The 26,274-nt window shown below is 41.3% G+C and overlaps 3 protein-coding genes and 1 pseudogene across 4 annotated transcripts in view; 2 read left to right on the top strand and 2 right to left on the bottom strand.

Moving 5' to 3' along the window:
• The first annotated feature begins 6,983 nt into the window (after positions 1 to 6,983).
• Positions 6,984 to 11,865, top strand: LOC127365759 (frizzled-7-A-like). Its single transcript, XM_051404185.1, has one exon. It carries the CDS (start codon positions 7,602 to 7,604, stop codon positions 9,303 to 9,305), a length of 1,704 nt encoding a protein of 567 aa, XP_051260145.1. The 5' UTR covers positions 6,984 to 7,601; the 3' UTR covers positions 9,306 to 11,865.
• Positions 11,866 to 12,922: 1,057 nt separating this feature from the next.
• The window catches only part of LOC127365939 (putative gustatory receptor clone PTE01), a 19,573-nt gene continuing 6,221 nt past the window's right edge, over positions 12,923 to 26,274 (bottom strand). Inside the window, exons 1-2 of one of the 2 annotated variants that reach the window (XM_051404525.1) lie at positions 19,616 to 20,177; positions 12,923 to 15,317 (exon numbers count right to left, since the gene is read on the bottom strand). In XM_051404525.1, the coding sequence (XP_051260485.1) occupies positions 14,364 to 15,299 (936 nt within the window). In that variant the 5' untranslated portion in view covers positions 15,300 to 15,317; positions 19,616 to 20,177 and the 3' untranslated portion in view covers positions 12,923 to 14,363. Of the gene's footprint in view, positions 17,454 to 19,615; positions 20,178 to 26,274 lie in introns of those variants that run through there. The other variant, XM_051404524.1, reaches the window with a different exon arrangement.
• On the bottom strand, positions 18,627 to 19,602 carry LOC127365941 (putative gustatory receptor clone PTE01). The gene has a single exon (XM_051404528.1). The coding sequence runs from the start codon at positions 19,595 to 19,597 to the stop codon at positions 18,662 to 18,664; it is 936 nt and encodes a 311-aa protein (XP_051260488.1). The 5' UTR covers positions 19,598 to 19,602; the 3' UTR covers positions 18,627 to 18,661.
• On the top strand, positions 21,600 to 22,891 carry LOC127365805 (putative nuclease HARBI1; annotated as a pseudogene).

Here is a 26,274-nt window from a genome sequence, read left to right as displayed (position 1 = left end):
AGTACTGTAGGCTCTCTGTGTTGCACTGACAGACACAAACCAGCTGCCTGCATTCCTCTCTCTCTCTCTGCTGACTTCTTAGGGTCGATCTCCCCTCCCCCCGTTCAGACGGGTGTCCCACACATACTTCTATAATGCTATATATATATACACCAACCCATAACTCACACACACACACACACACACACACACACACACACACACACACTCAAGGAAACCAGGCAGCAGACAGCTTAATGAAGAAACCTATAGAATTAGTCTTTTATTTTGTATGTTTTAACCCTTTTTTGTGAAGCTGCCATATTCACAACACCCGTCACTCATCCTGATGCGTTGCCATGCATCCTGATTCTGAGGTAACTGACATCCCATAATCCCCCTCAGCCAATCAGACGCCCTTTCCCGATATGTTTAAAGCTCGTCTGGTCTATTTTCTGCTTTTCCTCAATTGTTGCCATGACGACGTGCTCTGTGGGTGCTTGACTCACCTTGATAGGAAAAAACTCTCTTTCTTATTATCCTTTGAGTTTTTTGTGGTTTGGGGAGTGATTGTACGTTTTTTTTGGGATAAAAAACCTCCAGTGACGATGAGTTAAGTTTCCAAATATGTTAGCAATCATTTGTTTATTTAAACTTCCAGTAGATATGGAGCAATGTTAGCATCATTTTGGAGTTGTGTTTGCATCCGTAGGTCCAATATATCATTGTTATACTGTTATATGAGAGAAATATCGGAATATTTAGCTTCTAAATGATCCACTACGTGCACCAGCTAGTTACTAACTTTGTCCGTCTGCTGTTTGGTGCAGGGCAGGCAGCATACAGTGTCTTTATCAGAGTTTGCTGTGGGTTTGTCACTGCGAGCGACACCTTTCACATACACACAGTCATGTGAACAACTGTTATACATATATAGGGAGAGGGTGCAGCAGACAATTCTGAGAAAACAGTGAACAGTTTTCATGTTATTATGTTGATTTTCAACATATAAATCCAAAATGATTCTGTTTGCTTTGGAAAATGATCAGTAGTAATGTAAAGTCTATGTATATATACTGTATGTGTGTGTGTGTGTGTGTGTGTGTGTGTGTGTGTGTGTGTGTGTGTGTGTGTGTACACCATAAAATACTGCAAATCAGATCCAGAATGTAGTTTTTACATATTTCAAATGCACAACAACAAAATCCCCCCAAAGAGGCAAATCCATGTAACTACTGGGGCCAATAAATAATCCTTTGAGAATGGGACATTTACATTATTATGTTTTATTCTTAAATTACAGCACCTGTGCATAATAATTATGATGTTTTGGGAAATTCTTCTGTAAAGAGTTTGGTTATTGGTTATCATATTGACTGAATTATAATTTTTTTTAACTTTAAAACAACACATGAACGTAAACGGACCGTTAAATCTTTAAAGCTCGCTCTACAAAAACACTTAATGCAGGTCAGACCAACTCGGTCAGCCATCGTGTCCTGTAAGACGTTCCTCAAATTTGAAAAACCTCCTCAGACCAACAAAAAAGGGCTTGTGTTGTTCAACCTCCACTCCACATCTAAATACTTGTTCAGTATTGAGTTTCACACGGTAGCTCAAATACTTTGTATGGCGGTCACGCTTCTGGCTATCCATGAACTGAGCAAGCACAGTCCAAAACCATCAGAATCCTTCTTGTTTTGTTTATTTCACCTTGGTCTACTGTAAATCTAGTTGTTGTTTGTGTAACACTTTATTTTTTTTGACTCAAGCAGATGTCCAGCTGCAGCAGACCGCAGACCAAACACTGACTGACTGTCTGGATTCCTGCTGGACTGCCCACATCTGCTTGACCACTGCAGACACCATCTACATAAATACACACACACAGACACACACACACACACAAACAAACAGCTACAGTTAAACACGATGAATGAAGTGTGTCCATTTGACCTGGTGTGGCTACTAACTGCTGCGTTTTACACCGCAGGGATGAAAACACAGGAGTGAGTGAGTGAGAGAGATCAAAGTAATTTCAAGTCCATTTAAACGTACAATATTTCTGCAGCTATGGGGGGTCTCTCACAGCATGAACCTAACAACAGATGATGTTTAATTGTGAAGTGGCGTTGGATTATGGGAGTTGTTGTCTTCACCACCATTGCAGTCAGATTCTCGTCGTTCAGGAGGTTTTTAACGGGAACTGAATCATCCACATCCTGATCAAAACTGGTAAAAAAAAAAACTTGAATAAAGCAGTTTCACCTTAAAAGTCCCCAACACTGATCGACCTGCCAGCCGAGCTGCTGCTAACATTAGTTCAGCTTGTTTCTCTGATCCAGACGTCTGATAACTAAAAGCCTTCTTCTGGTTAAAATATAATATAAGATCTTGTAAAAAATGTGGCCTAAAACTGTAACTGTATATATAAAAGTCAATTTATGACAACTTCTAGCAGACAACTATGTGCAAAGGGGATATGACGCCATTGACAGGTGACCTGAAAGAAATTACAGGTTTCTCTTGGTTTTAGAATTGTTGGAGACATTTTGGATAATGTAAGCACACAACTCAACACAATATATAACATATGTAATGTTTATAGACATTTCAATGTGGAAATGTGACTAATATTATAGCTTTAAAAGTCTGTGATCTTGCTTTTATTATTAACTGTGATGTTTTTTCATGTTTGTGCCTGTGGTGGACAGCTGGGTTAGTTTGGTTTAAGAGGTTTAACAAACTATTATCACAATATCTTTAGCCACAGTGTGAATTAAACTGTATTTGTACCAGTGCCGACAGAAGAGCATCTAGAAAAAAGAAATCTTCCACAATGATCATTAAAAGTATGGATACACAACCAGTAGAGTACTTTATCTATAGTACTAAAACACCTTATAACACATACTGTAGCAGGTTCAGAATAGATGTGAAGAGCTTCCTGAAGAGCCGCGGTGCATGACTCTTCATCCAGGCCTTGAGTCTGTCTGCCTGAACGCTGCCTGAATGCCCCGAACACATACCAGACAGACCACGGGCCACTGGAGATGAAGGAACAAGCTGCGTACAAGATGGTGAGTTGTCCAGTACTCTCCTGGGAAATCAGTGTACTAACCACATCGATAGCTTCAATACCTGCAGTCCTTAATTATTACACAGCTGTCCATCAGCTGCGCATACTGAGCCTCAACCCAACCAGGGAAACAATCCTCCGAGGCAGTGGCCAGAAAATTTGACTCATCCTTCAGATTGATAATTAAGCTATCCGAGGCTCCCTTCTTATAGTCTTATGTTGTGTATAAAGCGTGTCACCTCCACAGTGGTCGTGTTACAAAGCATCCTGGAAAGTAAACAAACTGTTCCCATCTGACAGTTTCTGGTGGAGCAACCTCCTCCTCATCAATACGATCTGCATTTCAGTGTATTGCTGGGTGGGTCAGTGTGCATAGATCATAGTAGAAACACCGGTTTGGTAGATGGATAGAGAGCCACACAGCTGCCGATGAGGTTATCCTGCTGCACCTTGCTAACAAGGTTATTGATTGATAGGAGATCTATAGAACGACTTATTTAAACTGTGTCTGTCTGCATCTTTTAACTTAAGTTGTACCGTTTTATTGAATACAGTTCCAGGTGGCATTAAGATCTCCCTCGTCTGCCTTCTTACATGAAAGTTAGTTTGAATTGTACACACTGGAAACAGACAGGAATCCTGCACGGGGGGAGAACATGCACCAAGTGTTCCCAGCTGGATTTAAACTGATTTTGTACGTGGATACAACCAAAAGTAGGAAGGCAGATCCCCCTTATTATACCCAGAATGCCTTGGGTGAGAGGTACGGGCTCTACCCTGATCACTGGCTAACACATTTTGTGTAGACAGACAAACTATTCACACCTTTTAAACTAAGCTATGATATAAGTGACAAATATGCAAATTTCACTCACAAAAGGCAATTCAAAGTAATTAACATGACCTATAAATCACCTTAGATAACAAACAAAGAAACCCAAAACACAAAGTTAAAGAATATAACTATTTTTAAAGTAAAAGATCAAAAGAAGAGATATAAAAGAATTAAACAAACTGTAATGTGAGTACAAGATTAAGCCAAAGGGAGAACATGAAAGTTTTTAACCTGGTTTTAAAGGTAGTCACAGAAGCTATAATCAATATTTTATATATTTCGTGAAAGGGGTCCCTCATATAGTGATTCAACTACAGTATTATCACCTGAATCTGCAGCTGGCCTCAGCTTTATGGAGCTTTATAATGAGTTTCAGCTCAATGTTCAGCAGTCCAGCCCACAAAATTACTGTTTTTGGTTCAGTCTCACTGCTCTCACAGCGTCGTTCTTGGCCACTGCACGCTACCTGTTCAGCATCAAACAACAGATAAAACAAAGGGTTGTTGAACACTGTGGAGCATTTAACAGCTAAAGAGTCAGCAGGGAGGAGCTAGAGTCCCAGAAACAGAGCTTAAAAGGAGAGTGAATATTGGCCAGAAACATGACTTCAGATGAATTATAATGTTGCTCTGTAACTGCTGGATGTGTGAAGCAAGCATGTCAACAAGTGTTCACAACACAATAACTCAACACTGCTTCTCTATATCTCTACTTTGGACTCTGGGAATGGTTAGCAGACAGCTACAAGATGAGAGTTAATATATATAGTTATATTTTTAACTCAGTGCAAAGACCAGAGAACTGTTGTGATCTGTGTTGACCACAGCAGCGGCAGCGGCACTTTGAAGAAGCTGAAGTGGAGATTTATGGGAGATTGCAATTGTCCTGAATGCCCGAAAAGAAAAAGAAGCACTGACGAGTCCTGGACATGAATCATGTGATTTTTGCTATTTTAGTGAGCAGATTTAATGACCTGTTTAGATGATTTACACCACGAGAGATCACTGAAGATCAGCCTTTATTAAAAGCTAAAGGATGCAGTTTCCCTATTTGTTTAATGTACTTGTGATAAGAATATTTACTGAAGCGTGTAAAAAAAGGTTGAACAAAAGAGGCCCGAACAATTTCACCTTCGGAAATTGAGCATGTCATGTTATTTTGCTTAGTTGCTGAATGAGACAAAGTAGTCCCTGTCCTGGAGGACTGACTTAAAGTCCAACCCACTTTCCCACTCTTTTTTAGTTGTATTATGGTGAACTGAGGCACATGGAGCACAAAGACTCTAAGAATAACCATTAGCTTGAATGAGTTGATGACTCCAGATCCAGATTATCTTCTGGCCTGATTCAATCTAACTTCTCTTCTTTCTTCTTTTTTAATTTACAGCTGGGAACTAGTGACTTTTTCCCTTTTGGTTCAGCTTTTCTGCCTGTTCTCTCTCTCTCCTTCTCTTTTCTCTCCCCCCCTCCTGCCCTCTTCGACCTTCTCTCTTCTTCCTGTCCCTTCCCCCACTGCAACCTACCCCCACCCTCTTTTATCCCACTCAGGGTAGAAACACACCAAATGCAGGCAAGGCCACCAGGAACCTCCTACCTCCCACACTTGGTCGCCTCTGGGCAGATCGATCACGCTGTCAGTTCAAATTACCGCCTGCTTCGCCTGTTGTTTTCTGTTTATTCCCACAATGATACAGATCAGTTCAGGAGCTGCATCTGATTATTTACAATGAAACCCTTTAAGCAGTAAACAGCAACAGGTACTTGCGGTGCTGGCTGCGGTCGAGTGGTTAAGATGCTGGAATCCATTTGGTTTTTTTTTTTTTTTCATGGTTTGCTCACTGTGCTGCAATGTGTTTACATGTCCAACACATAGTGAGTGACTGTGTGTAGAGATTCAGAGAGGAGATGGAGAAAAAGGTCGACTTCACAGCTGCAAAATGCTTAAAACTTCATAGACTTAAAACACTCTCTGTGTTACTGCTGGTATAGAAGATGAAGGGTGATGAAACAGGAAGGGAAGTAATTGAATAATGTGCTTTATCCTGCTGCAAGTATAAGAAACTGAACAGCTGGTCTGCAAGGATGTGTGTTTGCAACCTGATAATCAGATTTAACTTCATTAACATATATATGTTGTTATATTTAAAATATGAGATGAGGGCAACAATTCAGTGTTTCCTATAATCCTATTGTAATGCCTATGCAAACTTTGTGCTATTCTCTTACTGACAAAAGTAAGTTTTGCAGGTTTTTATGTCACATTTTAACATTGTACTTTAGGTGTATTAAAAAAAGGTTAAAAATGTTCCTTTCCTTTGTTTTCAGTAACGGATTACTCTATTAGAGTTACATAATCAGAATACATTAAAAAAAAGGTACTGTAATCCATTACAGTTATAGAAAAAAAAGGTGTAATCTGATTACAGTACATTTAGTAAACATTTTGATTATTTAACAGGATTACAAGTTTTAAATACATTAAGTTTTCTTTAAAAATACAGTCAGCAGACGACTTATTTTTGATGCTTAAAATATTTCCATGTTTCTGTTTCCATTTTTATTTGTTTTCATAGTTTTGTTGTCTTATAGAGATGTATCAATACTTCTTATTGACATTTCTTTTCTCCTATTTTTATCTACACATTTGGTTTTGTAAAAGTTATGTTACTTTAATATTGCAATACTCGGATTAGGTAACTGACTTTTTAAAAATGTAATCCTCCAAACCCTGTTTGTTTTTTAATAAATGTATAAAACACGAAACATACACGAAAGAGAGAATTACAAGAAGAATATGACTATTTTTTGTATAAATTAAAGAAAAATTTTTTTTTTTTTATTTATTTCATTTAGCTATGAATTTAAGTTCTCTATAAAAATAAAAAACGTACCCTATAAAATGTGTTATTTTTTGTGTAAGATCTCTGGTGTAATGTAATTACTGTAACACATTTTCCTTCCATAGGGAGTGGAGACCAATCATGATCGAATCCTGTAGGAAAACAAACGCTCCGATTGGCTGAGACGCGGCATCGGTTTCAAGGCGCCCTGCGTTCTGTCGGGAGGCGGGGGGGGTTGAGGGGGGGTGTCTTGTGAATGGAGGGGGGCGCCTGGAAACCGGTGGAATCTGCACGGAGTGAGGAGAGCGAGCCTCTGGACTTCCAACTGCTCAGCATGTGAACCGTCGCTCCGTGTGAAGTCAAGTCGAGAGGGGGGAAAAAAAAAAAACCCCGATAGAAAAATACGACTTTTTAAGTTTTAAATGTTTGTTTTTAAGCGCCGAAACCACAACGCGTGAGTGCTACGACGCCTGGAATAATTCTGGTTCGCTTTACTTCGAAGAAAATGGGACTTTAAGTGTGATTTTTTTTTTTTTTTTCCGTTTCCCACCCCCCTCCGGATTGGGAGTGAGAGTGGACTGCTTGGAGTCACTTACAAAGACCATCAAGAAGTCATGACACGACGAACGTTCCATTCGGATTAATCTTCACTAAATACGAGTAAAAACACGACTGCGGCCATTTCTGCTCGGTGTACTCGGACTGTACGATACGTGTTGCCGCATTTAATGTAGGTTTCCGTCGCTTTTTCGACCGTTTTTTTCAAGTCGCCCTACTTGGATCAAAGTTTTTTCCTTCCTTCCCTCCCTCCCCCCACCCCCCTCTCTCTCTCTCTCCTCCTGCTCCTCTCCACCACCTCCTCCTCAACTATGGCGGCGGCCGGGTCCACCACTGGCTCCGTGCTCCCGCGGATCATGTGGCTGCTTTGCGGGCTGTCCTCACTCTCTTCGGCTCAGCACTACAGCAGCGACAGCGGGATATCCGTGCCAGAACACGGGTTCTGCCAGCCCATTTCCATCCCACTCTGCACCGACATCGCCTACAACCAGACCATCATGCCGAACCTCCTGGGCCACACGAACCAGGAGGACGCGGGGCTGGAGGTGCACCAGTTCTACCCTCTGGTTAAGGTCCAATGCTCCGCGGATCTGAAGTTCTTCCTCTGCTCCATGTATGCGCCGGTATGCACGGTGCTGGAGCAGGCCATCCCCCCGTGTCGGTCCCTGTGTGAGCGGGCCCGGCAGGGTTGTGAAGCCCTGATGAATAAGTTCGGGTTCCAGTGGCCGGAGCGGCTCCGCTGCGAGGCTTTCCCCGTGCACGGAGCCGGTGAGATCTGCGTGGGCCAGAACACATCCGAACCCAGCAGCCCGTCCTCCTCGTCGTCCCCGTACGCACCCGAACCGGTGACCCTTCCCCCAAACATGGGTCGACCCAACCAACGCCCTCCCCCGCACAACCAGCACCACCAGTTCTCCTGCCCCCTGCAGCTGGAGGTGCCCTCCTACCTGGGCTACCGGTTCATGGGGGTCAAGGACTGCGGGGCCCCGTGCGAGCCCAATAAACCCACCGGCATCATGTATTTCCGGGAGGACGAGGTGAAGTTCGGCCGGCTGTGGGTCGGGATCTGGTCCATTCTGTGCTGTGTGAGCACTTTATTCACAGTGCTCACGTACTTAGTGGACATGAGGCGGTTCCGGTACCCCGAGAGACCCATCATCTTCCTGTCGGGCTGCTACTTCATGGTGGCGGTGGCCTACGCCGCCGGGTTCTTCCTGGAGGACAAAGTTGTTTGCGTGGATAAATTCAAGGATGACGGCTACAGGACGGTGGCCCAGGGGACGAAAAAGGAGGGCTGCACCATCCTCTTCATGGTCTTGTACTTTTTCGGTATGGCCAGCTCCATCTGGTGGGTGATTTTGTCCCTGACTTGGTTCCTCTCTGCCGGGATGAAGTGGGGCCATGAGGCGATCGAAGCCAACTCCCAGTACTTCCACCTGGCCGCATGGGCTGTCCCGGCCATCAAAACCATCACCATCCTCGCCATGGGTCAGGTGGACGGCGACGTCCTGACCGGGGTGTGTTTCGTCGGGATCTTCAACGTGGACTCGCTCCGCGGGTTCGTCCTGGCTCCGCTCTTCGTCTACCTGTTCATCGGCACGTCCTTCCTCCTGGCCGGCTTCGTGTCCCTCTTTCGGATCCGCACCATCATGAAGCACGACGGCACCAAGACGGAGAAGCTGGAGAAGCTGATGGTTCGGATCGGGGTGTTCAGCGTCCTCTACACGGTACCGGCCACCATCGTGATCGCCTGTTACTTCTACGAGCAGGCCTTCAGGGAGCACTGGGAGCGCACCTGGCACATGCAGACCTGCAAGCGGTTCGCCGTGCCCTGCCCGGTCCACAACTTCGCCCCCATGACCCCGGACTTCACCGTGTTCATGATCAAATACCTGATGACCATGATCGTCGGGATCACGTCGGGTTTCTGGGTCTGGTCCGGGAAGACGCTTCAGTCGTGGCGGCGGTTCTACAAGCGCCTTAGCAACGGTAACCATGGAGAGACAACGGTGTAACGGCGAGGAGGATTTAAAAGACACAAAGCGGAGTTTCTGTTTGTTATTGGGGGGGTCGGGGATATAATAACCGTGTAACAATGAGGTCAAATAGCTTTCATTTTAATACTATTTTGGACATATTTTTTTTGTTTTTGTTGTTTTCAGCTTGTGACAGCAATTCAGGCTTTTGGACACACGACTTTAATCTATATTTGATAGAAGTTGGACGACTTTTTTTATATATATATATCTTTTTTTTCATCATCATCATCATCATCATCAGAGAGCACACACACACACACTGGCATTTACATCTGGATTATGAACTGGTGTAAATGGCCACACCGCTCCCTGGACTCTTAATGCCAGACTGGTGAAGTTACTTTTAGTATGAAACCTCCCTCCCCCCCCTTCTTCTTCTTCTTCTTCTTCATCCCCTCTCCTTACATATTATTCATTATATCCTTTTGATATTACAATTTGAATGTACTTTCTGTCTGCTCTAACAGAAAAAGACTGATGGGTGAAGCAGTGTGGCCTTCTGTCCATGGGGGGCAGTGAAAAGGTCAAAGGTTTGATCCCTTTACAGCAGCCACACCCTCTATGAATTCATGAATGACGGATGCCTGGATTATACATGTACATTTGAAGTTACTCTGCTTTTTTAAAAATTTTTTAGCTAAAGACTGAAATCCTTTAATACACGTGTGTCAGATATTGCAGAGTACAATCTCGACCTGTTTTTAATTGGAGTAATAACTCGTCAACTCCACCATTATGTGCCAAGTGGCTGCCCAGAAATCAAACTTTTTTTCCTTTCTCATTTTTTTTTAAATTTCTAACTTTATTTTTTAATCTTTTTTCCCCCCTTTTTTTCAGACTTGTTGAGTATTTGTATTGAATGTTCACTCCGAAAGGTGAATGAAGTTATGTATTGGTTTGCACAGCTTATCCTAAAGGTTAAAAGTGTTACAAAAAAAAAAACAAAAAAACGACTGATTCACCACAGGGTGACCCGGATCAAACAGCCGGAGACCACACACACACACACACACACACACACACACACACCTCCACACTCTGTAAAGAAGACACAACAGCTCATTGTTTATCTCCGTGTGTGGTCTCTCAACTGTTGGATCCCCCCCCATCAAAAAGACTTTTTAAAATTTTTTTTTTTTTACTTTAAAGCTTTTAAGACATCCAAAGCACCATTTCAAGGATCCAGATTTAATCCGAGCTCAGTGGAAATGGTTGCTCGGGATCTTTTATAACGTTATTTCATCCTGGATACAGATGACTGTACACACACACTCACACCTGTAACTGAATCTGCCTTACTCCCATGTAATGTCACTTGAAGTGTTAAATGCTTTTCACAAGCGGACTGAACATTTTTAGAGTTTGTTTTTTTAATTAATCATTATTCTAGTGTCTTGGGTACTTTACCGCAGCCTTCGAAACACAGAGAAAACTTTATTTTTGTCTCTGTTTGGAAACAAGACTTCTGTTTTGATGTTTTAAATCACAGAGACACCAGGACAGAGGTCAAAGGTCACGATTATGTGTGAATATTTTTCTATTTGGAGAGGACTGTGGAGTGTCTTATCTGGTACCGAATCACTAGACATAATACGGCAGATTATTACGACACAATTGATTTTGTTTGTTGCTGAACTTCGTCTAGTGAGCAGCTCATAATTCTGTTTTTAAACCCTTTTTAAATACAATAGGAGGGTAACACGTCAACTTAATGCCTCTAACACAATCCAAACATGGGGTACAAGTCGGGACACAGGCTGTTCAGTTATTTAATGATAAAGTCTACATTAAACTGATTTAGTCCCATTGGTTAAGCCACTGTTACGTAGACTGGCTATTTGAACATAACCTATTTATCCGACTAAATAATCAAATAATTAATGATCTTGTGGGCAAACCTGAGCAGAAAAACACGTTTTAAATCTGCTTTTAGGTGTTTGTTTGTTTTTTTTTTGGTCTTGTCCTCTACATACACCCTGCAGCGACGAGGGAAGACTCACAACAATACGACGTGTAATCTATAAAGCTGTGTCCTGAATTCCACACTCAACTTACTCTAGCAAATACACACCGCGTACTAATGTTTCCCACGTGAATGTACGACATACCTCAAACCCTAAGTTTTTAAAGGATTGAGTGAGGAACCAAACAGGGCGGCGCTCCACTTCACAGGTCATCTCTCTCGTCCGTCACGTCTTTGCCTAACAAGGAAAAAAGTGTTTGTGTGTTAATAATCGTCTTCAGGCGGCTGAGATCTGCCCCGTGTCAGCGATCAGCGGACTGATGTGTTTGTCTTGTATTAAGTTTTCAGAAGGAATATGAGTGTGTGGGGTTATTTTTTTTTTTATTGGAACATAGCGGTATGCAACCTACCATGTAAACACAGACTTTAAAAAAAAAAAAAAAGGCATATTGTATTTATGGGGTTACTCATTTTCTTGTCTTTTTTAAAGTTTTTTTTTTTTTTTACTTGTTTTTTAATGAGATACACCTGTTGTATGTGTACAGTTTGAATAAAAAGCGATGAGGTTTGTAATGTGAGTCCTGTGGTTTTGTGTTCATCATGCACGTATTGAACTTTTAACAGTAAAGTCTCGACCCTGGAGGCAGCAGATGATAAAATAATCTCAATCAGAGTGAGTACACCTCGAGTTCAGATGGTTTTATGGTGTTTATTATTGTTTTATTGTTGAACAGTGAGGCAGAATATTGCTTCCCTGTGAGTGTTGACCCACCTAAAACCAAATTTGGGTCTCTTGCTTTCACTTAACGCCTAAACCTTACGGCACGCCAAATATTTAACACATGACTTTATTCGCGTTAGCAGTGACACACAAGCAACATTGTGTTGTTGCTCGGAGGCACATTCAGTCAACACTCACTACAATCCTGAATGTTATTGATAACCTGATACCCCTCATTGTTTTGTGTTATTATTCTGAATGCAGCACTGTGGGACAGTTATTGTGTGTTAATGTGAATACTTCAGCTAGTTCTGGGTCTGTGTTGCTTCCTGACAATATCAATTTAGAAAAGGGTTAACAGAGATGTGGTTCTCCTGTCAGACACAACACACTCAACACAATAGATGGCTGCTTCTTTTCTGAACACATGGTATTAGTTTGTTATACTGCAGCGCCCTCTACAGACAGACAGGAGGAAGTACACAAATGGTTAATTCTGAGGGAAAAATGGGGAGTTGATGTTGACTAGAGGGAAAGGAGAAGCACAGAGAGCGGATACTGCTGAGGTTTTACTGAAGTAGGAGATCACTTATGTACACATCTAATGAAGTAATATTACCTCAGTAAAAATATACTTGGGGCAAAGACATTACAAAAGTTTTATGTCCACTGATTGCACATCGTTACTATTAAATATACGTTCATGCTAATTCATATGAATACTTAACCTCCACAAAAGTTCCTAACAGGGATAGAAAGCCATAATTAACGGAGAATAAGACTTTTTTTTATAGTGAAAGTAAACACAAGATAAAATAAAAATGGAATTATAATACAGTTTTAACACCACATGCTGATGCAGTGATGTGAATGAATGAATGAATGAATAAATGAAGGTTTCTCAGCGGATCCAGAAAACACTTTTAATGAAGAGGACTTCTCAAGGCTGAATGCAATACTTTAAATTAGATAAAGTGAAAACGAATCATTAAAATCAGGATATAGATTCATTTAATTCACATCCCAACAACAGGCTTTTTAATAAACAATCTCTTTTACATGCAACATCAAACTCAATAGAGTCAAAGGTTTAGTACTTCTACTTATTTCCACACAATGAATGAGCCAATAATAAATAATCAGATTTCTCTTCATTAGGAGCAAGTTAAAGAATATTGAGAGTACGAATCTGTACTCAGTCAGTGTGTTTTCTATGTGATGGTTAGAGAAAACAACCTGATAGTATTAAGTGAATGTGTTTGCAGTTTTGATCACTTCCTTTGTAGTTTTTGAAAACAATTGGAAGAAGTGCCTGAATGCAAAAAACTGCAATGAGTGGTCTGACACTGACCTCTCGTGGCCAAAAGTAGAAATACATATAGTTTTTAATTTACCTCATTATACCACCATAAATAATAACAGATCTTCTGAGGTTTTGGGAACCACATTATTCCTCTAAACCAGTTTGCATTTTAAACAGATGGTACCATAGAAAGTATGTGCATGTTGTCACTATGTCAGAAGAGAGTATTTTGTTAGATTCACAAATATCCTAAGATAAGTGTTAGTGTGGTGTGGCTGCAACTCCATGTTTCCATGATCTCTGACCTTACCCTCAGAGCTTTAGCCTGCAAGAGGCCTAGTGAAAGTTCCTTCCTACAGTCACAGATTTCAGTGCGAGTTCCCACCGACTTTCTGGAAATCTGAAATAAACCCACCAACACTTCGGCCTGGGGAGAGGAGTGTTTCAGCAGCGTATTCTGGGTGCTGCTGGAAGCTACAAACTACTTTGTCCCGTACTATTTTTGATCTCTACAGGTATACAAATCTGCTTATTTGATAGTTAGGTTGTAGGTGACAAAGCACTGCCATAGACATATTGTAGTAATAAAGTAATAGTACATTTAAGGACAGCCTGTGACTTTTTTGAGCACTAGAGCAATGTTTGTTGTTACCTGGGACAGTGTCATTTTTTTTGTGATACAATCAATTAGAAATTTGTCAAAGTTAAGGGTCAAAGATACAATAATAATATTGTTATATATTCACATTGGTCAGTGTCTGGCTGTAATATTTGGCGTCAGTGTAATATGTTGTAAAATGTATATGGGGGAAATATTAAGAATGAAGAGAAATGAGTGGTTGCTTATCACTACTGCAGTCTATTAAAGTCTCTGCAACCTTATAGTGTACCATGCATAAAGAAATCTACATCACAAAAACAGCTTTGCACATTTTTGTAATTTATGCACATTTTATAAACACATGTGTGCAATTTTCACAGATGTCTTGTCTATACATTTTGAAACACACTCTGTTTTTCCACAGAGCAGAGATAGTCATCCTTGCTCTAAATATTTATTTTTTGATCAAACAGAAATCTATTACAGGATTGTCTTATTTTTGGTAGGTTAAATCCATACATAAAGGGGGTGATCATCGGTTGGCCGATGAGGAGATACACAGATAAAATAATGCGAACTTTATTCGGTAAATAATCCACATCAAACCTGGAATCAACAAAGTGAAAAATACAGCCGACAAACATGTTTGATAGAGAGACAATCTGAGGTGTGCAGGTGGAGACGGCTTTTTGTTTGTTTTCTTTAGAAGTATTCAGACAAACAGCCAAAATCTTCATATAAGAGACTGAAATGAAACTAACTGGGATAACAATGGTCACAAAGGCAAACAGCAGGTCAGATATTTTGTTCAGTGCTGAAGCTGAACATGCAAGTTTAATCACTAAGTGGTGATCACAGAACACTTTGTCAATGACATTTCCACAAAACTTCAAATGGATGACGAATGAAAATGAGAATATAAAATTAACAAATGAATACATCCATACAAGCAGAATGATCATACCGACTCTCCCTGTGTTCATAATGACACTGTAGTGTAAAGGATAACAGATAGCGACATATCTGTCGTAGGCCATGGCTGCTAAACTGCAAAACTCAACTGAAGCACATGTATAGATATAACACATCTGTAGAAAACACCATGACAGGGTCACTTCATGGGTATCTGAAAACATCTGTGAGAGCATAAGAGGATACAGTGATGTGCTGCCACCGATTTCATTCACAAATAAATTACATAGTAATATGTACATTGGCTCATGCAACCTTTTGTCCACATATATGACTATAATAAGAACTGTGTTGGCCACACATATTGAGAGGTACCATAACAGCATTATACTGAAATACAGGTATTTTAACTCTCCAATATTACCATAGGCTGCCAGCACAAAAGACACAATCTCAGTTGAGTTCTCCATTTCTTTCTTTTGTTAGCAGCAAAACTAGCTCAGTAATAGTGCTGATTATTATCCCTTTGAATAATTCCTCAGCACAATATTCAACCAGAAAGTTATTTCCCCAACAACTGAGCAAAATCTCACAACACTAATATCTGCATACCAGTTTGCAAAAACAGTGTGTCTCACCACACTGGTCAAAATAACAAAGGTAAATGGATTTTGGTCATAACATCATTTAGTTGGATAATGGATTATTATGCAAACAACTGTTCAAGAGCATTTTAAAAGCTTGTGAAATCTAGTTCTTCTTTTCAGCACATTTTATAACTTAACTGTCCTTTCAGTCACTTCTGACAAAGAAGAAAGCAGATATCAATAATCAAAGAACAACATTAAACACACAGTATAGAACATAAATTAAATTTCATATTTACACATCCAAGATCACTTGTATCTCACAGATATCAATATCTCCAGATGGCTGCTGCTGCCCTCCCAACTGAACAAGACAAACGCCTCCTCTGAACTTTATACACTTCTTGGTGGGTTGGGCTGCGCTAGAGAGTCAATCTGCTTATACCAGTAAAAACACATTCTCTAAAAAAACAAAAACATTCATTATTGTCTGGATTACAATATGAGTTTACTTTTGGAGAATCTTTCCCTTTTCAGTCTTCCAGTCAGCCAAGTGTGCAGATGTGCATCATTTTTGCAACTTCAAGACTAAAATTATATAATCAACACATCAGAGGTTATTGACAAAGGAAAGAGATTCAGAGGGAAGTTTAGACCACTTCCACTGGACCACTTTTGATAGCCAGGAGTGTAGCGCTGTAGAGATGCGTCTTCTGTACTCCTGTTCTGGTGGTAGGTAAATTGGAGGGGGTCCAGTGTGGGTGGTAGGCTGGTTCTGAGGTGAGCCAGGACCAGCCTCTTGAAGCACTTTATGATCTTTGGTGTGTGCCGGAGATTGCCAATAAAAGTGTCCAGGTTATGAGTTTGAATGTCCAAAAGTTCCTGTCGGCTGTAGGAGATATATGCAAGACTGTTCTGAGTGAAAAGTCCTGAAACAAAAAGGCACATAACGACTAATTCCCAGAATCTAGTTAGACGCTGGGCCTTGCGTTGTACATGCGACGCCATCTTGATGTAAATGTTACTTAGAGAGCCACAATTCTTTACAAGCTTGATCTGTGTGCTTATGATGAATGGAAGACGGCCTTCAACACCCCTACTGAGCAATATGAGAATCTAGTATTGCCATTTTTGCCAGCATTCACAGTTGTACCTGTTGTTCTCTTTGCCCGGTTTCTCAATGGATCCTACACAGGTGAAAGCCATAGTTAACTGACCTCAATGAACATCAGTTAAACTGCTCCAATGCCGCCCCCCCCCCAGTCACCATAGCAGGAGTGCAACTGGCGGTAGTCATTGCTATCAGAGCTAACCATGAGCTGCTCCTGTCAGACTCTTCGTGTCCACGCTGGAAACAGAGAGTTCGCTGGAAGTTTGATCACAATTACGGCTGTTTGTAAGCGTTTCTGTGGGGTACCTTTGTTGTAACATTAGCTCAGCGAGCAGCTCAGAGAGGCTAACTCTCTGGTGTCTGTGGCAGAGTGTCAGGCTACCGCTACGTAGCCACAGATGTTGGTCTTATAGAAGCAGGGGTTGGCTGGTGACAAAAGCTACCAGAACATAAGGCACCTGCCTCAGGATCAACCAGTAGAAAAATTAAATTGCAATAGTAAGCAGAGGGTTGAACCGGCCTGGCAAAAATAAACTGGTCCTAGAAGTGTGTCTGCTAACTGTCTCTATGGTCCTGGTTCGGTCAGGTCATGCCTTTTAGTGTGGATATTCATCCAGTCTAACCTGCCACCCTTGACACACCCATGTATTCTTGCTGAGACCTTTTTGGTGGTGGTCTGGTGGACGTAGACGTGCATTATTTTGTCCCCCCGCACACAAAGAATAAGACCACCAGACAAACAGGGCCATTTTACTTCCTTAACTAAGTTACCCTCTTCTGAGGACACTGCTGAGCTTCTGGTCCAACATATTTTTCAACTACTAAGGACATTGTGTCAGACCGGGGATCCCAGTTCAGTGCTCATTTCTGGAGGTTGTTCAGCTCCCTCCCTAGGTTCTACTGCCAGTCTGTCTTCAGGTTTCCACCTGCAGATCAACCGTCTGATGGAGCATGCTAAGCAGGATTTGGAGACCAGCCTGCGTTGTCTCGTCTACCCCTAACCCCTCCTCTTGGAGTCAGCAGTTGACCCAGGTGACGTACTCTCATAATTCCTTGCTTTATTCTGCCACAGGTCTCCTTTTGAAGACGTCTTCAGTTATAAGCCAGCTCTTTTACTGTGCCAGGAGAAGGAGGTTAGTGTTCCATCTGCCCATTAAGTCAACAACCACTGTTACCAAACCTGGAGAAGAGCACTTTACAACCTGTTTCTTACAATATTTTGTAATCCAGCTCCCCGCTACCAGCTTGCCAAAATTACAGCTGCAGGAAAGGGCTGCATGCACACGTATACACAACACATTATGGCCTTATAAAGTTGCTATGGTGAACATATCAGAGATGTCTTGTTCACACATGCAGCAGGCACACAGTATTTATTTTAATTCCAAATTAGATTAGCATTCCATATTTCACTTAGCATTGAGTATTTAGTCACCGTAATATTGACAAGTGTGATGTGGCTGAAACTCCATATTTAAGATTATCATAAAGAAGACCTGTTTCTACCTCAAAACTGCATTTAGAGTTATGTTATCTTGCCTGCAGTCACAGGTGTCAGTGCGAGTCCCAACCAATTTTCAGGGAAGCTGAAACACCCAACAACATTTCGGCCAGTTGAAATTAGTATTTTAGTACAGTATTCTGGGTGCTGCTTGCAAGCTACAAATACTCTTTCCCATACTATTTTTGATCTCTACAGGTATTTAAATGTACTTATTTAACATTTGCTCTGTGCTTGTAAGCATTTTAAAGTGAGCATTGAAATGTACTTGTGGTGACTGATTCTAAATGTACTGTTTTATTAAGGGTCATAGTATGATCTTTTTTATTTACTCTGATTTTTTACAATTAATTTCAAAATGACGATAAGAGTTTCGTCATTCATTCATACTGATCTGTGCTTGGTTGTAATATGTTGTTTTTGGGAGATGCTAGAACCATGAATTTAGTATTACTGAAAGTTGATCGTCCCAGGAAATGGGGAAATTACTGGTTGCATATCACTAATACTGTCCATTAAATTGCGCTTTGCTCATTTTTGTAATTTCTACACATGTAATGTGATAAGTTTATGAACCACACTCTAGAGACAATTATGCTGTTTTTCCACAGAGCAGAGATAGTCATCCTTGCTCTAAACATTTATTTTTCGTTTAAACAGAAATCTTTTACAGGATTGTCTTATCTTCGGTAGGTTATATCCATACATAAAGGGGGTGACCATTGGTTGGCAAATGAAGAGATACACAGATAAAATAATGCGTACTTTGTCTGGTACATGAGCAACATCAAACCTGGAATCAACAAAGTGAAAAATGCTGCCGACAAACATGTTTGATAGAGAGACAATCTGAGGTGTGCAGGTGGAGACGGCTTTTTGTTTGTTTTCTTTAGAAGTATTCAGACAAACAGCCAAAATCTTCATGTAAGAGACTGAAATTAGACTAACTGGGATAACAATGGTCACAAAGGCAAAAAGGAGGTCAGATATTTTGTGGACTACTGAAGCTGAACATGCAAGTTTAATCACTAAGTGGTGATCACAAAACACTTTGTCAATGACATTTCCACAAAACTTCAAATGGATAACGAATGAAAATGAGAATATAAAATTAACAAATGAATACATCCATACAAACAGAATGATCATACCGACTCTCCCTGTGTTCATAATGACACTGTAGTGTAAAGGATAACAGATAGCGACATATCTGTCGTAGGCCATGGCTGCTAAACTGCAAAACTCAACTGAAGCACATGTATAGATATAACACATCTGTAGAAAACACCATGACAGGGTCACTTCATGGGTATCTGAAAACATCTGTGAGAGCATAAGAGGATACAGTGATGTGCTGCCACCGATTTCATTCACAAATAAATTACATAGTAATATGTACATTGGCTCATGCAACCTTTTGTCCACATATATGACTATAATAAGAACTGTGTTGGCCACACATATTGAGAGGTACCATAACAGCATTATACTGAAATACAGGTATTTTAACTCTCCAATATTACCATAGGCTGCCAGCACAAAAGACACAATCTCTGTTGAGTTCTCCATTTCTTCTTTTGTTAGCAGCAAAACTAGCTCAGTAATAGTGCTGATTATTATCCCTTTGAATAATTCCTCAGCACAATATTCAACCAGAAAGTTATTTCCCCAACAACTGAGCAAAATCTCACAACACTAATATCTGCATACCAGTTTGCAAAAACAGTGTGTCTCACCACACTGGTCAAAATAACAAAGGTAAATGGATTTTGGTCATAACATCATTTAGTTGGATAATGGATTATTATGAAAACAACTGTTCAAGAGCATTTTAAAAGCTTGTGAAATCTAGTTCTTCTTTTCAGCACATTTTATAACTTAACTGTCTTTTCAGTCACTTGTGACAAAGAAGAAAGCAGATATCAGTAATCAAAGAACAGCATTAAACAAACAGTATAGAACATTAAATTTCATATTTACACATCCAAGATCACTTGTATCTCACAGATATCAATATCTCCAGATGGCTGCTGCTGCCCCCCCAACTGAACAAGACAAACGCCTCCTCTGAACTTTATACACTTCTTGGTGGGTTGGGCTGCGCTAGAGAGTCAATCTGCTTATACCAGTAAAAAAACTTTCTCTAAAAAAACAAAAACATTACATTATTGTCTGGATTACAATATGAGTTTACCTTTGGAGAATCTTTCCCTTTTCAGTCTTCCAGTCAGCCAAGTGTGCATCATTTTTGCAACTTCAAGACTAAAATGATATAATCAACACATCAGAGGTTATTGACAAAGGAAAGAGATTCAGAGGGAAGTTTAGACCACTTCCACTGGACCACTTTTGATAGCCAGGAGTGTAGCGCTGTAGAGATGGCGTCTTCTGTACTCCTGTTCTGGTGGTAGGTAAATTGGAGGGGTCCAGTGTGGGTGGTAGGCTGGTTCTGAGGTGAGCCAGGACCAGCCTCTTGAAGCACTTTATGATCTTTGGTATGTGCCGGAGATCGCCACTAAAAGTGTCCAGGTTATGAGTTTGAATGTCCAAAAGTTCCTGTCGGCTGTAGGAGATATATGCAAGACTGTTCTGAGTGAAAAGTCCTGAAACAAAAAGTCACATAACGACTAATTCGCAGAATCTAGAGAGACGCTGAGCCTTGCGTTGTACACGCGACGCCATCTTGTTGTAAATGTTACTTAGAGAGTGTTACGACCCGGCTCGTGGGGGAGAGGGAAGCAACAGGAACCAGAGTGTTTTTGGTAAAATTGCAAGTTATTTATTTGCAGGGTTCACAAGGAAAACAGGAAAAGGGCTGTTGGATGCTGCTTAACTCAATGAAACAAATATAACTTAAAGAGGTCTCTCCAAAATGAGAGATAGCCACTGTCTACTTCAAAATCAACTTAAACAAAACTCTGACCCGTCATCAATAAACAAAAATACAAAGTAAGCAGCACCCTCTAAAACCTAAGGGGTATTGCACAAAACCAGGATAAGGGATTAAGCCGGGATATGTTGGTTATCCTGGCTTAATTTAGCCTCAAGTCGCTTGCATGAAAGCCGGTTAAACTTATCCCGGCCAAGTTACTATGGTGATTTATTCTCTGCAGTTAGCCTGCTCCAGACCAGGCTAACAGCCAGGCTAAGATTAATCCTAGTGATTCACCTGTATTTCCACCGTCAATCCTGTGAGGAATTAATGTGTTTTACAGCATGTCCATGGTCTTTCTAAGTATGTTGCATCATTTTAATTATCCTGCATTAAAATATTACATACATATTGTCATTTCTCATTTCATTTCAATCTGTTGGCTGTTTGTAATTGCAACAGTCTTTTTATATTGATTCAAGTGGTAGTATTATTACTCAGGACAAGTGTTATATTGCTATGCTAATGAAGACTGCTTGTCAAAATGCCGTCAGAGGTTTAATAAATATGTGTTTATTGCAGTAATTGAGATTACAAAACACAGCTGATGAAGTTGCAAAGCTGTTTTCAATTAAATCTGTGACGAGGACAATATAGTATATATAGGTCTAACTCCCATTCCTCTGTTCCCTCTTCATAATGGCTTGCCCTTTTTTTGGAGGATGTACTGGATGAGGAAGCCCTAATCCTCAGACGAGCATTTAGGCGTGAAAGAGTCTTCCGAGACAGGTCAGACCCATTGGCCTTTGGAGATGACTATCTCATTGAGAGATACAGATTCTCAGGTGATGGACTGAGATATTTATGTAGGCTGCTGGGTCCAAAAATTCAGCACCAGACAGCACGAAGCCATGCTCTCACTGTACCACAGATGGTCTGTGTTACATTGAGATGGTTTGCAAGTGGGAGCTTCCTTTATTCTGTTGGGGATGCAGAGAACCTCAATAAAGGAACCATTTGCCGCACAATAAGACGTGTTTGTCTGGCGCTGAAGTCATTCAGCAACATATTCATCACCTTCCCTGGCCACAGAAGACCCCTCTACATCAAGGAGGAGTTTTACAAGATTGCAGGTAAGCTCAATTTAAACGTGCAACCATTAGTTTCTAATTTGATCAGTCAGTTGGATACTCACTATTTTTTGTTTCAGCTTTCCCTAACATCATTGGTGCAGTGGATTGCACACACATAAGAATCAAACGCCCCTCAGGAGAACATGAGGGAGATTATGTTAACAGGAAATCCTTCCACAGCATCAATGTTCAGGTAAGAGTGATTTGTGCTTACTATGACCTGCATAAATTAATTCTGTGCATTAAATGACCTTAATAGGTTACAACTTAACATTTTAGATGATATGTGATGCTGACTGCCTTGTCAGCAATTTAGAGGCAAAGTGGCCTGGCTCAGTGCATGACTCCAGAGTCTTTCGGGCTAGTCCAATTTATGAGAGACTTTCACAAGGTAAGCCACACATTTTATTTGTGCTGTAAGCACCTTGGACATCATGTGTGTTTAACTCTGCCGTGTAGTTTTCTAAATGATATCTTGCATTATCAGGCGAATTCTCTGGTGTGCTGCTGGGAGACAAAGGCTACGCCTGCGAGTCATTCCTCTTGACTCCCCTTGCGGACCCCCAAACCCCACCACAGCAGGCCTACAACCAAGCACACAATAAAACAAGGGCTCGAATCGAGATGACCTTCGGCCTTCTGAAATCTCGGTTTCAGTGCCTGCACCACCTGAGAGTTTCCCCGGACAGGGCCTGTGATGTCATTGCTGCATGCGCAGTACTGCATAACATTGCAGGCCTGAGAAAGGAGAGGCCCCCAGTGGCTGTTCATGTTGACTGGGAAAATGCTCCCATCTTCCCAGACAACATTAATGGCAGACTTGTCAGGGAGCAATATATTGCACATTTCTTCTCTTAATTTTTGGATTTAGCCTCTTTAGTTAATAAAATATCTTAAATGTTATTTTGCTGTGTTGTTTAGCATTGGAGATTCTTTTAAATTCTACTTCACATTCATGAAAAACGGAGGACACCACAATGTTTTCTAGTTGAATTTTTATTTGGCAGCCCTCATTTGCCTTGGTTGCTTGGATCCTGGAATAGAGAGAACAAAAGCAACAAAGATAAAAACGCTGTACGGCAGTTATGGTTACTGTGTGCACTGAAATACTCACTTCTCTTTCTAGTTTCTGGATTTCCAGGTCCAGTTTCCTGAGTGTCCGACGTTTAATTTCAAGATCCAGCTCCATTTCTTGGAGCTTTCTCTTCTTCAGTTTTATTTTAACATCTGCCAGCTCTATCTGTCTCTCCAGGTGCTTCGCATAAAGCCTTCTGACAGTTTGTGAAGTCTGTAAAAGAAATGTCAAATAAGCAAAGCAGGATTTGTGCATAATATAGATTTACTTTGGCCAATACTCACAATGTTACCGGGCTGCTTAGGAGACTGTGCATCATCTGTGTCCTGTTACACATATTTTCTATTAGCACCACATCACAGACTTCATATCCTTTATGGACAAGAAGGATATTTCCATAAAATTGACATACCTCAAGCCTTCTGGAGTCCAGTGACACAGTCTCCTCATCTGCAGAAGTGCATTCTGCAGCTGCAGATGTGCCTTCCCCCTGCCATATACATACATACATACATACATACATACATTTGAGAGAACTTGAATTAAGATTTCACAGGACATACCAAGCCTGTGATTTCAATACAATGTACTAACCGGATCATCTTCTGGTGGCTCCAAAAGTGTAAGCGTGTTCCCAGACACTGCAAGGAAATCTAAAGTCAGACAGTATAATAGATTTATTTGATTGTGGTCTGTAGTACGGCAATATGTACCTTGTATGAAGCGGACAGTTTCTGTGGCTGGGATAGAGTCCGTTACTGTCCCTCCCTGGATTCCCTCCATCACTGGCCTCCCTTTATTTAAATGGAGTGCCAGCTCCTCCGCCGGGTCATATCCTGGCTTGGTGGGCCGCCCCCTGTGCCAGTTCTATGGTCTTTTTTTTTAACTGCTACAATCATACAGACATTCAACATGTCAGCAGACATCTTATCTATTCACCTCATTTGTTCACTGTTATCTACTTTATAGTCACTTACCAGCCTGCAAAATGTTCTTGTATTTAACTTTAACTTGCTGCCAGGTCCTTTTATGGCCAGACAAGTTTGTTCTTTATGAAGGATAGAAAGATAAAATAGATAAAAATAGATTAAATGACACACATTGTGGATAATTGTTTGCACTTAATCATACTCTACATTTAAGTAACATGCACCGCTAATTGCCACACAAGCAAAGTGTACAACAGTTGATTAGTGGACTTAAAGTAACTCCTTTAGTCCTTCAATTGGAGCCTAATTATGACAGTTCCAGTGGAGCACTGTTTATTCATTGTACAGTTTTGGACTACTTACGCATTAAGCCGGTCCGCTATTGTCTGCCAGGCTTTCTCTCTTTCTTTAATTATGGCACTGGTATTGCCTTTTTTCTTATGGTATCTTTCACCTCTTCATAGAACTCCATCAGGAGATGTTGTTCAGCGGGCGTGAAATACGAAGCGCGTGTTTTATCCATGTTCCGATCGGTGTTTCTGTGAGCGATCGCGAGGTCTATTTAAGTATGCCGTGAACCCGCACTTATCCCGACTATCTACACCTGGCTTAACATAGCCGCACCTTTTCATCCTGGCTCGACAAACGTGCAACCGATTAAGCCAGGATGAGCCGAGCACGCTAAGTCAAGCCGCGCTTGCTCACTTATCCTGGATTTCTTTATCCTACTTTTTGTGCAATACCCCACTAGTGTGTCTAACATAAAATAAATCTACAGGTATCAGGTGTGTGTCAGTTACCCCCTACCTGGATCCCTGCCCAATTTCCTTACCACAGTTCAGATTAAGGCAACACAGGAGACACTAGAATCGTACACTTAAACTAAGGCTCTTACAGAAGTTAACACATTTACAACAGTAGAGCACAATACACACAGGCGAGTTGATCAAGGGCACAATCACAACTCCTGTTCAACAGGTAGGCAGCTATTTAAATAGAAGAAGGCGGTAGATGATTGGAGGGACTGCCAGGCGCCGCACCAATCAGATCATCGGCTGGAACCAGGAAGTAGGCAGGTCTCGCCCCAGCCAATCCTCGGCAAGGGGTCACACATCCTGTTTAACATGACACAGCTGCACAACACAGCTACACATCTCCAGATACTGGAGGTGGCCGTAACAGAGAGCCACAATTCTTTCAATTTCAATTTTCAATTTTATTTGTATACCGCCAATTCATAACAGAAGTTATCTCAGGACACTTTTCAAATAGAGCAGGTCTAGACTGAACTCTTTAAAACATTAATTACAGAGACCCAACAGTACCACCATGAGCAAGCACTTGGCGACAAGGGCAAGGAAAAACTGCCTGTTAAAAGGCAGAAACCTAGGACAGATCCTCCGGCTCTAGGTGGGTGGTCGTCTGTCTCGACCAGTTGGGGTAGAGAGAGAGAGAGAGAGAGAGAGAGAGACAGACAGACAGACAGGTGCACAGCAACAACAGTATTGGCAATGGCAATGTAGCAGGACCATGGCAGGAGGCTCCACCAGGATCGACAAGAACCTGCGAGACGAGAAAGCACAAGAACTCCAGGGAAGAAGTGAAGTTAGTAACATGCATAAATGGGACATGAATGAGTGTAGAAAGAGAGAGGAAGGGAGGAGCTCAGTGCACCATGGGAAATCCCCCGATAGTCTAGGCCTATAGCAGCATAACAAAGGGATGGTTCAGGACTCACCTGATCCAGCCCTAACTATAAGCTTTATCAAAGAGGAATGTCTTAAGCCTACTCTTGAATGTGGTGAGGGTGTCTGCCTCCCGAACCACAACTGGAAGCTGGTTCCACAGGAGAGGAGCTTGGTAACTGAAGGCTCTGGCTCCTGTTCTACTTTTTAGAGACTATAGGAACCACAAGTAGCCCAGCATTCAGAGAACGTAGTGTTCTAGAGGGGTAATAGGGTACTATGAGCTCTTTAAGATATGAAGGGGCCTGACCATGAAGAGCTTTATAGGTGAGGAGGAGGATTTTAAATTCAATTCTACATTTTACAGGGAGCCAATGCAGAGAAGCTAGTACAGGAGAGATGTGATCTCTTTTTCTAGTTCCTGTCAGTACTCGTGCTGCAGCGTTCTGAATTAATTGGAGCGTTTTAATGGACTTATTGGGGCAACCTGATAATAAAGGGTTGCAGTAATCCAGCCTTGAAGTAACAAATGCATGGATTAGTTTTTCTGCA

The sequence above is a fragment of the Dicentrarchus labrax genome, unplaced genomic scaffold (genome assembly GCF_905237075.1).
Source record: "Dicentrarchus labrax unplaced genomic scaffold, dlabrax2021, whole genome shotgun sequence".
Classification (NCBI taxonomy): domain Eukaryota; kingdom Metazoa; phylum Chordata; class Actinopteri; family Moronidae; genus Dicentrarchus; species Dicentrarchus labrax.
This window is presented reverse-complemented; position numbering and strand designations above follow the sequence as displayed.

What these genes read in the sequence shown, in the direction of transcription:
- LOC127365941 (XM_051404528.1), bottom strand. Translation starts at nt 19,597, where the DNA reads ATGGAGAACTCAACAGAGATTGTGTCTTTTGTGCTGGCAGCCTATGGT.
- LOC127365759 (XM_051404185.1), top strand. Translation starts at nt 7,602, where the DNA reads ATGGCGGCGGCCGGGTCCACCACTGGCTCCGTGCTCCCGCGGATCATG.